We start from the raw sequence: 14315 nt of genomic DNA, 5'->3' as shown, positions 1-14315 counted from the left end.
GCTAATATATAAAAAATGAAGTTGAGACACAGATGTAGAGAACAAACGTATGGACACCAAGGGGGGAAAACTGCGGTGGGGTGGGGATGGTGGTGTGCTGAATTGGGCGATTGGGATTGACATGTATACGGTGATGTGTGTAAAATTGATGACTGATTAAAAAAAAAAAAATGAATAGAAAAAAACGATCTATAATTATAGTTATGGACCACAGAATCTAAACTATATACGAAGGGAAATAAGGACACTAAAGACACTTCATTGACAGTGAAGAGGTCAATGGGGTGGGGGTAACTTGAATGAGGGAGTTGGAAGTATGGGGGGGCGAAGGTTAATGCATGAGATGCCTGAAATCAAGACTTAGGAAATGATAAATTATTGGTAAAGATTCCACCTAGGATGACCACAAGCGAAGACAGGGTGCAGGAGAAGACCAAAAGAAATCGAAATCGAAATGAGAAGGTCAAGGAATGCAGAAGGTAAATTTAAATAGGAGAGTGCCAAAAAATGATGACACAAATAAGTAGTAAATACTAACAAAACTACAAGCACAAAGAACTATTTTTGATATTACTGAATATACATATCAATTAACACAAATAATATTCTCAGAAGGAAATGGTAACATTGTCTTACTCTTTGAGATGTTTCTGCTGCTGCAGCTGCCATTGCAGCCGCTTTGGCCTTCTCAGCTTCATCATACGTAGGAAGAGAGGTAGCAACACTGTAAGGAGGTGGCACAGGATAAAACTCACTGTAAACGTCTGTATCTGAAGAAAAGGATTTTTAAAAAAGATAACCATTAAAACAAACTAATATTATGTTTATAGCCAGAACATAATTTAGTAAGTTACAGAACGCCACTAAAGACTATCACTGCTATTTGTAGTCCTATGTTATAAGCCATATAACATATAAATTACTACTACATCGTATATATTATTTTAGTCCTATATCTATTATCAAGAGAAAGAACTGATAAATATCATCTAGCGGCTGATATACCAAACAAGAACATCAAGAATGAGACTCTAAAAAGGTGGGCAACACAAGGAGGTAGGAAACTCACCATATATGAGCATCCTCTATGTTCCTACCGCTATGCTCAAAGACTTTATTTGCCCATAATCTCACAGCCAAAAAGTAAAACTATCAGGAATAATGGTAACAAACACTGAAACAGCACTAGCCATTTACTCTAACACTGCTAAATACATTAACCTTAGCAACTCTGAGGTTCAGTTAAGCGATTTGCCCAGTATCGCACAATCAAGAAGTGGCAGAAGCCAGGGATTTCCTGACTCCAAATACTTTATTATTTATTATTATTTATTATTTATTTATTCTCATATTTACTTGATAATATATAAGACGTTAATTTTTCTACACAGGTCAATTTTAACAACTCCTAAGAAAACTCAGTATTTCTCTTTGCTAAAAGATTGATGATTTTTAACTCTTTTTTTTACTCTTGTCCCTTCTCCCATTTTCCCCCCATCTACCTAGTTCTTTAGGTTTTCTTTTTTAGAAGAATTTCTCCCTCCCCAATTTTTAAGCTATTTTTGAAATATGATCTCCAGAACTATATTACAATATTAAATATAGACTGCTAATTTTTTTTAAAAACTGCATCATTTATTGCCAACTTTGGTATAAGTAAAATCATACACACAGGTCAATCAATTGATTAGACTTATGCTAGAATCACTGACATAAAAAACAGGTAGATTCTAAAAGTAGTACATACCACAATGTTTGACATCACCTCTGTGGTCTCCTCTATCATAACTACAGCATTTTTACGTCTTCTACATTGTTTACAATTTTACCTATCTTTATCAGATTTTCTTGCATTTTCCATATGAAAAAACACTGCACTCCAGCAGTATTCTTCCTGTTGCGTTTTAATGTACATAGGTTTTAAAATAAGTATTTTTAATGCTATCAATAAGAGCTAAGGATCTGAAGTTAGGCAATTTTCAATCTAATAACAGGAAGTGGTTAGTGGGAGTATAATACTGAATGTTATCCACCAAAAGTCACAAGAGCCATAAATTCTTAGAAAAGACTTATTATTAGGATGTAAAAACACCATACACCGTCAGGTAAATAGATTTCTTTAATTCTGAAGACTAGAGTAGAAGCAAAATTTAAGTAAAAACCATGATTATGAATTTAAGCAATAACATTAAAACTATACATTTTTAAAACTGGAACAATGGCATGTATTATCCAAGGACATTAAAAATAGATATGTAAGTTTCTGAAAAGTTTTAAGACCCAAGATAGAAAAAATATCTCCACCAATAACAAGTGAAAGTTGGGAAGGAGCACCTTTAATTTTCACTTGTTAATTTTACTTACTTTTCTTCTACCCTTTAAGGCAGTGGTTGGTTCTCAACCACAGAATTTAAAGTCTGGGGAGCTCCAATCCCAGCTCCTCTTCTTAGAAGTTATGTGACCTCAAGCAAATCACTTAAGCACTGTGAAGTTCCACTTTCTCATCCATAAAACTGACCCAGCGAGGCTATTACTGGCTATTATGGGATGAAATAGAAGAGTATTCAAGAGGACTCTGTAAACTGTGAAGCATTATGCAAATGTCACCTTTTATAACTCATGTTGCTCAGATCTACAAAAGCAGCCATAAAGCGACCTACTGAAGAACATAATCTCCACAGAAAACTGGCACTGCCCATGCCTAAAATATAACAACACTGACTAAGAAGCTGAAGAAAAATAATATCAACAGTTTTCATTAAACAGAAACCCAAAATTCTAGAATTACTCAGTTCTTGTGCTCAATTATAGTCAGGAATGGCCTTTTAGCACACGTGAAAAAATTAAAAAGACCAGAAATCACAGAGGAGACTGTGAGAATAACTGAACTTCTAGGTACCAGGCTCCACTTGTTTCACAGTTGAAATTTATCTAACCTTTAAAAATGTCATGCTACATTATCAAAACTATTCCCGATCATAGAAAAATGAGAAGCTTCTCAATTCACTTTATGTTGCTTCCATAATATTAATACCCAAACCAAAAAGACAGCACATAAAGTTATAGATCACACTAATAAAGCCGCAAAAACTCTAAATAAAATATTAACAAATTTAAATCCAGGAAAGATTAGAACATGAGGACAAAAAGAATTTATTCTAAGAATATAGGGATGGATTAGCTTAAAGAAGAAATCTGTTAATAATACATTTCATTACAACAAAAACTGAAGGAGAAAAACCCATGTAATTTTACAATAAGGTACCAAAAAGATGACTCCCAGGTTTCTGGCCTGCTGGAGCCATTTACTGAAATGGGGAAGACTGTCAAAGGAGAAGCTCTGGTGGTAGAGGGAAGCGGCTGTACACAGCTGTGGTGGTGATACTCCTTGAAACTCTTCCCATGAAGAGGTGGAGACTAATTCCTCAGTAATCTTGAATAGAGACTAAGTGACTCACTTCTAACAGCCTGAATGTGGCAGATGTGACACTGTGACTTTTGAGGCAATGTCACAGATTCCATTTGGCTTTCTCTCAGAATGCTTGTTCTTAGAAGCCAGCCTCCATTCAGTGAAGAGCCCAGGCCACAACAAGAGGCCACATATAGTTGTTCTGGCCAACAGCCTCAGCTGAGGCCCTAGGATCATCCAGCAAACGTGTGAGTAAGGAAGCCTGCGATTACCTCCAGTCCCAGGGTCACCATCAGACACAGTCACACGAGACCCTGGCAGAGAACTTCACAATGGAGCCCAGTTCCCCCCAGACCATGAGAATTAACAAGAATAAATGACTGCTACTTTACTCCATTAGGTTTGAGGTAGTCTGTTAAACAGCAATAGCAACAGTAGCCACAACAAAGGGACTGCAATTTCACTCTCAGCATCTTCCATCATAGAATGATTAACTTAGCATTACTGGGAAAATACAAATTGTGACCAGAGAAATAGATGAGCGTAGTTCTTGAGAATGACCTGCAAGGATGAGAGGAACAGTAGCAAGCAGTAATCACTGCCTTGTATTCAGGAAATACTACCATGTGTAGGGGGGACATTATGTGTACGCTTCACCTCCATTCACGTGTACTTACCACATTCTCACTCACATTCATCATTAATAATACCTTGATTATGACTATATAAGTAAACACACACACATATGGGTACGTTTATATATTCATGTGTGTATGCATTATATGTGTGCATGAATGTATATGTATATATGGTTATTTCTTCCAAAAGTTATATGGCTGGTCCACTGGGAAGGGATTCTAACAAGCATAAGAAAGTTTAACAAGCTACACTTTTAAATTAATTTTTAAAACAATGAGACAGGTAATCTATGAAATATTTTATAAACTATCTTTAGAAAAACCTTTTTTAAAAAAAATCATAAAACCGAAGAAGCCCCTTAACAGACTTGATAATTACACAAAACCATACTGGTAAAAACAAAACAAAAAATTGAGCTATTAAAAACATTACTAGTTGTTTCATACTGAAAACAACAATACCTGAAGTTGTAGGTACTTCCACAGTAATACTGCTGTAAGGTGGAGGAGAAGAGTCAGTCTCAAGTCCAGATGCTGAAGGAGCGGCCTGCACATTCTGTGGTGTTGGGTTTGAAGTTGACGGCTGCTCTACAGCAGATGATTCTGAATTATCCTCTTCATTGTGAAGCTAAGAGAACAAAGGAAAATGAAAACATTAATGTGCATCAAATTAAAAAAAAAAAATTTTAAAGATTGTTTCAGGCAAAGAATCATTTTTTAGCTAAAAACAAGGTAAAATAGCATTTAAAAAGATGAACAAAATTTTTAAGAGACATAATCAGTCATTAAGAAGTTTAGAATTTTTATAGTTTCTTTACAATAAGGATGAAGTTCAAATTGTTAGGATTTATAGAGGAAAAAAGTCATGATTACAAATAGATTCAAGTTCTCTCGATCCTACAATAAATATTGTCTACCACGTATCAATCACCGTGTACTGCAAAGAAAACTCTTAACACAAACACAATACCATATCTATTACACTAGTATCTAAAATAACTGGAAATGTAAAATGTATTAATGAAACAGAATAACAATATATATACATTCCAAAAATGTGGAATACTGTGAGGAGGTTTTCCCAAGTAGCAAAAGAATTACTAATAAAGCAAAATAAGTCAGTGTGCACATAAAATTCTGAAAAACGTCCATTACAACAAATTTATTGAAAGTTCAATAAATGCTATATATTGAAATCTCTATCACTTAACTCATTCAATCCTCACAACACCTGTAAGATAGACTATTAGACTGTTATCCCCATCTGACAGATTAAAAGAAAAAAAGAAAAAAAAAACCAAACCAAACCAAACCAAAACCACCCCAGACGTGTAGAGACTTAGAGTAACTTGCCAAACATCACAACAGCTAGGAAGGGTAAAGCCACGAATCACACCCAAGCAGTAGGGCTGCACACCTCTTACTTCATTTATATGGAAGGAAGGAAGGAAGGAAGGAAGGAAGGAAGGAAGGAAGGAAGGAAGGAAGGAAGGAAGGAAGGAAGGAAGGAAGGAAGGGAGGGAGGGAGGGAGGGAGGGAGGGAGGGAGGAAGGGAGGAAGGGAGGAAAGGAGGGAGGGAGGGAGGGAGGAAGGGAGGAAGGGAGGAAGGGAGGGAGGGAGGGAAAGAAATTTTGTCACAGAGCAAATCTGTGTGTTGTGATATAATGCATTTTTGGATTTTAGAAAGAATAGGTGAATTATTACTCCACTTTCTAGTAGCTTTGATAAACTTATCTTCTCTGTACCTCAGTGTCTCCATAGGTAAGTTCTGAATGCAACCAAAATCCTCAAAGAATTGTAAAATAATATTTGAAAATCATCTAGCATAATGCCTAACACACAGAAGGCATTTAACAAATACTAGTTCCACCCTTCTTCCCTTTTATTTAATATACTTTATTTTATAAACTCAAAAACAGAAATTATGTGGTACTCTGTCAGTCCAATAAGTAGTCACTCACTCGCCTCTAAAGAATTTTTTTAAATATGCCAAGTAAAACAGGAGGTCAATTTACTTCACTGCTGTTTGCATGTGTCTTGGTAAAGCGATCACAGTAGCAAAACACTTTTGGGGGTTCATAAGGGTATTATAACTTTTAACAAAACAGTATAAACAAACCTAAAATCATCTCAAGTTTAAGAAGACAACTTTGTCCATAACACTATGGACAAAACGTGTTGCCTGCCATTCCAGTAAGCAATGAATGTTGCCCACCATCAAATCATCAGCCACTGCAGCCAGCCCCACACAGTGCACCCTGAGGGGAACTCAGGGTGGGGAAAAACAGGATCCTGGCCCTACATAGTTAGGAAGCATAACTAAAGAACAATTTCAATAAGCCCAGACTCTTGCATCTCCGCATACATAGAAAAGCCCTGAAATCATTAACTTAAGATGTCTGTTTTGTGTGATCAGCAGTAATCTTCTCATGTCCTACTACTTCCCCCTACCACCCCAGCAAAAACTCCAGTGTATCCCTGTCCTCTTTGCAACAGCACCTCAGAGCTTATCTGAGAGGCTGTCTCCTGGGCTATAATCCTCAGTACGGTCCTCAAATAAAACATGTCGCAATTTTTAGGTTATGCGTTTTTCTTCAGTCGACAGCACCAAAGTTTATACAATGACATCTACTCACAGAAACTGAATTCTAAGGTCAAATAAGCATAAAGTCAACTCTGTATGAGCTTTTACATTTATTTACTTGCAGCACTTTTCCAAGTAGGCACTAAATGAGCACCCTCTTGACTAGCAACACTCTGCCCTGGTGTCACAAAGCATCTCCTATGTTTCCCATTACAAGGCACCCAGGAGAATTCCCAGTGTAGTCATCTTTGACCACACTTTTAGGAGCAAAAATGTCAGATGAACAAGTTAAGGCAAATAAAGTACAGATAAATACTTAGTATATACTTAGTAATTTAGAATATATTAGTATATTTAGTATATATAGTAATTAGTATTACTAAACAAATAATAATGAAGGTGTCAAAAAAGAGGAAGCCACTTTTCCGTATTTACTATTAATACCGCAAATGTAGATGGAATGTACTGAAGAGAAAATCCTACGTGACAAACAACTCTCCTCTAGTTCCTCACAAGAAACACCCCTACCACATCAAATATACAAATATGCTCCCCAGAATGACCAACTCTCTTCTTAAACCTGTCAAAATATATTCAAATAACTACAATAAAAAGAATAACTACAGATACTTTTACATATGATCTCAGAAGTAAAGCTTTGGAACTTATAAAACACACCAATTTATTTCAACTGCCTTACCTAACACCTCCAGTTTTGTTTTTACAAAATTATAATATAGGGGACTTCCCTGACAGTCCAGTGGTTAAGACTCCGTGCTCCCAATGCAGGGGTACAGGTTCGATCCCTGGTCAGGGAACTAAGACTAAGATCGGGCATGCCACACAGCACAGCCAAAACATATATATATATATATATATATATACATATATATATATATATATATATATATGTATATATATTACAGTGAACAGTTGCTCTGTGTTAACAGTAAAACCCAGTAACTCAGTCAACAATCTCTACCCACTGTAGCATAGAACTTCCAATTTACTTTAAATGCAACACTGTATTTTGATATCTTTGGTGTCTCCATAAATTAACCAACTGTGTGATGAGACAAAATTATTTTTAAGGAAGCACAAGAAAAATTTTAACATAAAAATTTTTCTGCCCTTTGAGGCACTACCCCCTCCCCTTTAGTGTGCATTGTGCATCTGCACTATACGTTAACTAGATCCCCTTAGAAGACGCAGGAATGCCTGCTCACTCAAAAAAATTAATTTCCATCTGGTGCCAGCAAGGTAACTCCTTAGGAGATAACATTCCTTTCTCAATTCTGTAACGAGTCACAATGACCCCACTACTCACCTTGTTGGACTATGTAAACTGTCAATATGTTACTTTGTCTCAAAAACTTATATAACTGTGCTTTGACCTCTAACCGGCAACAGCCCTAGGAGCTTTCTGAAAGACTGTCTCCCGGTTATAATCCTCAGACTGGCTCCAATAAAAATTTCCATTTTGTTCTTAGATTGACTATTGTTTAATTTTTTCGACATTTGATTGCCTTTTAACTAAGTTCTTACAAGGGTTCAAATTAAGTTACATGTTTATCAAATTAGACAATGCCAATTTGTAGAAATTTTTCCTTAATCATGCTGCTATGTTGTTAAATGGTTCTATTTTACATTCTATAACAATTACCTAAACGGCAAAAAAAAAAGGGGGGGGGGGGAGGAGTGGGGTGGGACCTACATATATTCAGTAATGAACCAGGCTCTGTGTCCCATCCACACATCACCTCAAAAGTTATCTTCCCAGGGAACTGCCTGGCGGTTTCACTGCAGCGGGAGCAGGGTTCCACCCCTGGTCGGGGAACTAGGATCCCGAAAGCCAAAAAAAAAAAAAGAAAGTTATCCTCCCAGCTTGTCCTATCTACGAGCCTCCTGGAAAAAAATGTGGGCAATAGCATGTGAAAATTAAAATATCTTTCATCTAGTGACCAGGGTGATGAAAAGTTGCACACTAAACCATAGTTTTTTAGTCCGAAGGGTAAAAGGATGACAAGAGGGCTTTGTTAAATGTATCTAGCTATCTCTAGTTTTTATAGATGTATATAAGTATTTTTAATGATAAGGAAACTGTAATCATTATGATTAGCTAGCTGGAGGTCTAGCCTTCCTGTGTATAAACTATAGTTTCTTTTACTTTAATTGGCGTGTCTCCTATACATATCCCTTTATTCTATTTTAAGGTGATAAAATATTAATGTAATAACTAGAAACTTTATTTTTGAGAAGCTAGAGATCTCACTGAATGTTTTCTAAACATACCAAGATGAGAATTATGGATGTGCAATCAAGTGTTGTTTAGTGAACAGTGCCCTGTACCAGGGCCTGGTAGGTTAGCCAGTTGTATGGTCTTTTTTTCACCTTTCTTCTCATTTCTTTTCTCTTCTTTTCTGTTTCAATTTGGGCACAGAAATTGAACTACAGGGCAGAACTGTAAGATTTTGGGGAAATAAAAAACGAGCTATCTCTAAAGTTATTTTTTTTTAAAGTTTCTAAAGAACTAATATATGTTGTATACTGCCATATTCTGACTACATTTATTACCAAAGGGCAAAACTGGGGAGAAGAGTTAGTAGTTGCAAGGAGATAAATTTTAGCTCAATAAAAAAGTTAAAAATTTTTAGTTAGAACTTTTTAATTTTTAGAGTACTAGCTTTTCTGTGGGGCAACAAATCCTTTCAGGCAGATTTTGGATGACTATCTGGCAAGACTGTTTTATAACTAGGATGACCATACAGCTGTTTTCCCCAGGACAGTCCCACTTTACACCTGTTGTGTCACAGCCCCATTCAATTTAGCATTTTCTCCACCCCGTTCATTCTCAAAAAAATTGTACGGTCTCGGTCAACTGACATATAATGGGATTCTTGCCCTTTGTACAAAATTAGTAGATGACAAAGGTTCCTTCTGACTCTAAGATAACACGATTCTAGAAAAAAACCTCTGGTAGCCTCTATCATTCAATGTTGCCTTATCTAACACCTGATTTAGAGAAGCAAACAGATATGTGTAGCAGTAAAATCAATCTGTAGAGTCAAGTTACTCATTTTAGTCACCCAAGAAGAAAGTAAGCTACCTTATCTATGCTCCTAGGGATAAGGTGCTAAGAAATTTCTACAAACAGCCCAAGTGTTAAAACCAATACCTCAGAAGACAGAGTTCCACAAAACAGTGCTGCTTAGCAAAGGGAGCTAGATTTTCTACCAACAACACTGAATTACAGCAGTCGTCCTCATACACACACATACCATTAAGCAAATGAACAGGATCTTCTTAATTTGAGGTTTACTCCCCACCAAATTTTTTCCACTAAACTTTTGCTGTCTCTGGATACCTTTCTTCTAATGAGAACTAGCCTATGATAAAGCAATGATTAGCAAATGATTCGAAAATGATACAAATGATTAGGAAAGAGTGCATAAGCAACAAGTAAACATTAAAGGAAAAATATTTACCGTGCCTAATTTTCAGCTTCTTCTTTTGAAAGTACAGAATTTTGGTTACAGTTTTATATTTCATAATATAATACAGGCATATTTCTGCTGGCAAAAACCTTTCTTGTTAGTATGAGAGAATATCATTATTTCATGGTGTTCTACAAAGAGCACAGTGGGCTTCAGATGCTCTGTCACCTGAACAAGTCTGCAAAACAACTGTTAAAAACCAAGTATCATCAGATATTTTATCAAGACACAACGAAGTGTCTTTTAAACAAAAAGGATTCTTACTTCATTTTTAAACTGTTACTGTCTGCTCATGATATGTCAACTGAAAGAAAGGTGTAAAAGACTATGTACAGTATAACTGAGTTTTTTTAAATAATAAGAGAGAGATAAACACAACACTGTAGATCAACTATACTTCAATAAAACTTTCTTTTAAAAAAGCTATTTCCTACAAATTCCAAAAAAAATAAATAAATAAGAGATTATTTGTGTAGTACATATATAGGCAATCAAAATTTCTGGAAGGATACACTAGAAACAGCAAAGAGCTGCAGGTGGGGAAGAGATTTCATCATTCTCTACTATTTGATTTTTCACCCTAAACATAAATCACTTTGAATTTTTAAATTTTTAATAAATAAAACCAAATGCAAAAGTCCTCTAATTTCTGGTTTGGCATGTCTCACAGGCAACAATGTTAAGGTAAACACTATATCCTATGATAAAAAAGCTTTTTCCACATAAAATGTAATATCATTATAATAGCTTCCCTGGGTTTACGTACATACAACTTTCTATTAAAAATGACACAATCTGAAACTGTAACCACAGGAAAAATATATGTGAAGAACGCAAATGAGGAACTGTATCTGTTTTTTTAAAGGAAAAATTGAGAGGGATAATTAATGGGGCAACAGAGTGATTAAAGAACAGAAGACCAAATTTATATTGGCACACTAGACAGTTCTTCTGAGCTTCTGACCTAGATATGCACTCATTAATTCATTTCTTAAAACAACATTAAACATAGTCACATACTAAAAAGGGGCTCTAGGCTCTTTATGTACAATTCTTTTCCTCCCATACTGCACTGCCTAGTTGACTTCTACACACAGTTCAGGTCTTAGCTTAAAATCAAGTTCTCGGACTTCCCTGGTGGTGCAGTGATTAAGAATCCGCCTGTCAACGCAGGGGGCACAGGTTCGAGCCCTGGTCTGGGAAGATCCCACATGCCACGGAGCAACTAAGCCTGTGCACCACAACTACTGAGCCTGAGCTCTAGAGCCCGCGAGCCACAACTACTGAGCCCTAGAGCCCGCGAGCCACAACTACTGAGCCCGTGTGCCACAACTACTGAAATCCGCACGTCTAGAGCCCGAGCTCCGCAACAAGAGAAGCCCCCGCTCGCCGCGACTAGAGAAAGCCCGCGCAGCAACGAAGACCCAATGCAGACATACATACATACATACATTTTTTTTAAAAAATCAAGTTCTCAAGAAAATCTTGCCTATCTCTCAAAAGTAGATTAGGATACAATCTTAAAGCACCCTGTTCTTTAGCACACTTATTACAATAGCAATTATTTATGTGACCATTCATTTACAATCTGTTTTCCCAGCTAAAGTAAGAGCTCTACAAAACTGGAGGTTATGTCTGTCTTGTTGAACACTACAAAAATAAGCTCCAAAGTATTTGGAATCAACTTTGGTTAAAATTAAAAGAACATGCAATATAGGTCACCAGTCACAACAGTATAAAATGAAAAGACTGGAGAAATAACCTTGCTATAACCCAAGTACTTTGAAGTCTCTAACAGCTAGTTATTACCTTAGTAAGTTAAAGGAGAAAGAGTTAGAGTATATTTACATCTCAATGACCTCCAAGGAACAAAGAAACCAAACAGATGGGATAAAGATCTTATATAAATTGCTATTTTCAGAAGAATTCAGCCTCCAGTTAAATTCCTTTTTATATGCTAAAACTGCAATGTAAATCGGCTAGATCCTAAGATTCTCTCTTTGAATACAAAGTGCTCTATATGGTACACTCATTAGTCGTGTTCATAGTCCTTTAATTAAATGACAAATACTTGATCTTATTCTTAAATGTTTATATCAACAGAAAGATACACTTTTCAAAATTCTATTTAGCTTACTCAGATCTTACCTAAGAAAATACATATTTACAAATCTGCCCTCTAATTATGCCTCTTTAGCAATAGGTCAATAAGATCTTAACACAGATTATCATAGTCCAAGGGAAAAAATGAGAGAAAAGAAAAAAAAGAAAGGAGAAAAAAATATTTGAGTGCTGGGCTGGCAGTTTCTCATACTTTCGTTCATCTAAGGCTGTCTGTCTACAGGGCACTGCTCCCTATCAGCCCCCATTTACCTCCTCAGTCTCCCCCTAATTTCTCAATCTAGCACACATGAATTGAGCATGAAAAGACCATCATGTATGCCATAACTGTTTATATATTTCATCATAGGAAGATGTTCTGCTTCAGCCTCACCTTTCGTGGTTTTATACCAAAATATGTGCGTTGCATAACATATTTTACGTTTACTTTTAAAAGACTGCATTCTTCAAATCTGGCCAGTACTTGGGTTTTTGTCCTCTACAACTCAAGCAGCTTTTTGAGGTGTATTTATTGATGATTACGCTGTGGTCTTAAGCAATTAAGTTATCTGTGGCAGACATGTGATTGTCTCCCTCAAATCCCTTCCATCCCTCTTTCATTACAGATTCACAGTACTGTGGGTGGGACTGCACCCACCCTGCTATCTACGCTGGTCAGGATCATTTTCTCCTTTGGCACTGCAACTGCTTCCCAGCCAGCCTGGCCCTCCTCCTGGGCTGGGTGCCTGTGTCAAAGGCGGGCAATAAAATAAGCTAAGACTGTCCACTTAGAGGACATAGAACACTGCTGTGGAAATAATGATACAGAGCAATTCCAGGGTTTAAGATTTCCTTAATTGGTTTGGGGACCATAATTTAGAAACCCCGATGGAGAAGGTGCCCCCACGCATTTTTTATAAGCAGAAGAAAATTTTAATGATAATGTTTGAATTTACAAAACTATTCAAACCCTGAGTTTTCAAAATAGCTCAATGTTCTGATTTTTATAAGCTAACATACTGGTATTTGTAAAGAAATAAATGTTCCCTGCCATTCCAGTTCTACAAGGATAAAGCCATTAGCTACTGCCCAGGGACAGTGCACCCTGAGGGGGGATTCAGGATGGTGAAAAACAGGAAACATTCTGTGCTTTGGATATACTGGCCCTTAGATAGTTAAGATACATATCCAAGAAAACATTTCAAATGACCTCAGATTCTTGCATCTTCCCATACACAGAAAAGCACCAAAATCATTCACTTCAGATGTCTTCTTTGTGCTTAGCAGTAATCTTTTTATCTTGACTACATGGTTTTCCCAGCAAATAAAGTTCATAGGCATCCTGGCTCCTCCCTTACCTCTTTGGAGCAGTTCCTCGGAGCTGAGAGGCTATCTCTCAGGCTATAGTCCTCAGTAAGGTCCCTGAATAAAACTGAACTCACAACATTTATGTCGTGTGTGTTTATTTCAGTCAACATATCCTATCCAACATAAGCAATGATAAATATAATGACAATGGCAACTTGTAATGAAAGGTTCTTTTCTGTTTCCATAATCAAATTAAATAAGAACCCTTTGACAGATTCTCCAGAAAGTTTTTTAACCTGCATGCACCAAAATAAGTCAGGAAATGTCATAACTGGTAAAGTTAAAAAGCAAAATTGGCTAAAGAGTATACTTCATAATAGAGAAGTGAATCTCAGATATTAAAGTATAGTAATAATATTAAAATAAGCCCCCTTCTAGCAATCAAAATCTGAACATTCAAGAGGTTTTAAAAGCAAAACTATTCAGGCACCAGAATAAAAAACAAGAGCTAGTAAACTCTAATTGCAACCATTTCCTTCCAGGAAACTATCAGTTCCAAGTTTGTGCTGTACTTCTTGAGGCCCTAGAAGCTTAGAGACCCTTTAATTAGATCTGGGAATATTATTACCTTCCTAGTCAGATCATAAGCATGTGAAATTTAGGAAGTATGCTTTATTCATCGTGGTATCCCCTAAAACAGGTAGCAGAGTTTAGGACACAGAATAAGCTTCACATTAAATATGCAGTCCCCTAAGCCTCGCAGAGTTTTTCTTCTACCAAAA

The 14315-nt window shown here is 36.4% G+C and overlaps 1 protein-coding gene across 1 annotated transcript in view; it reads right to left on the bottom strand.

Moving 5' to 3' along the window:
• NDFIP2 (Nedd4 family interacting protein 2) overlaps positions 1 to 14315 on the bottom strand; it is a 59040-nt gene that overhangs the window by 23566 nt on the left and 21159 nt on the right. Inside the window, exons 2-3 of the mRNA XM_036831429.1 lie at positions 4510 to 4675; positions 637 to 770 (exon numbers count right to left, since the gene is read on the bottom strand). Of these exons, the coding sequence (XP_036687324.1) occupies positions 637 to 770; positions 4510 to 4675 (300 nt within the window). The remainder of the gene's footprint in view (positions 1 to 636; positions 771 to 4509; positions 4676 to 14315) is intronic.

The sequence above is a fragment of the Balaenoptera musculus genome, chromosome 18, assembly GCF_009873245.2.
Source record: "Balaenoptera musculus isolate JJ_BM4_2016_0621 chromosome 18, mBalMus1.pri.v3, whole genome shotgun sequence".
Classification (NCBI taxonomy): domain Eukaryota; kingdom Metazoa; phylum Chordata; class Mammalia; order Artiodactyla; family Balaenopteridae; genus Balaenoptera; species Balaenoptera musculus.
This window is presented reverse-complemented; position numbering and strand designations above follow the sequence as displayed.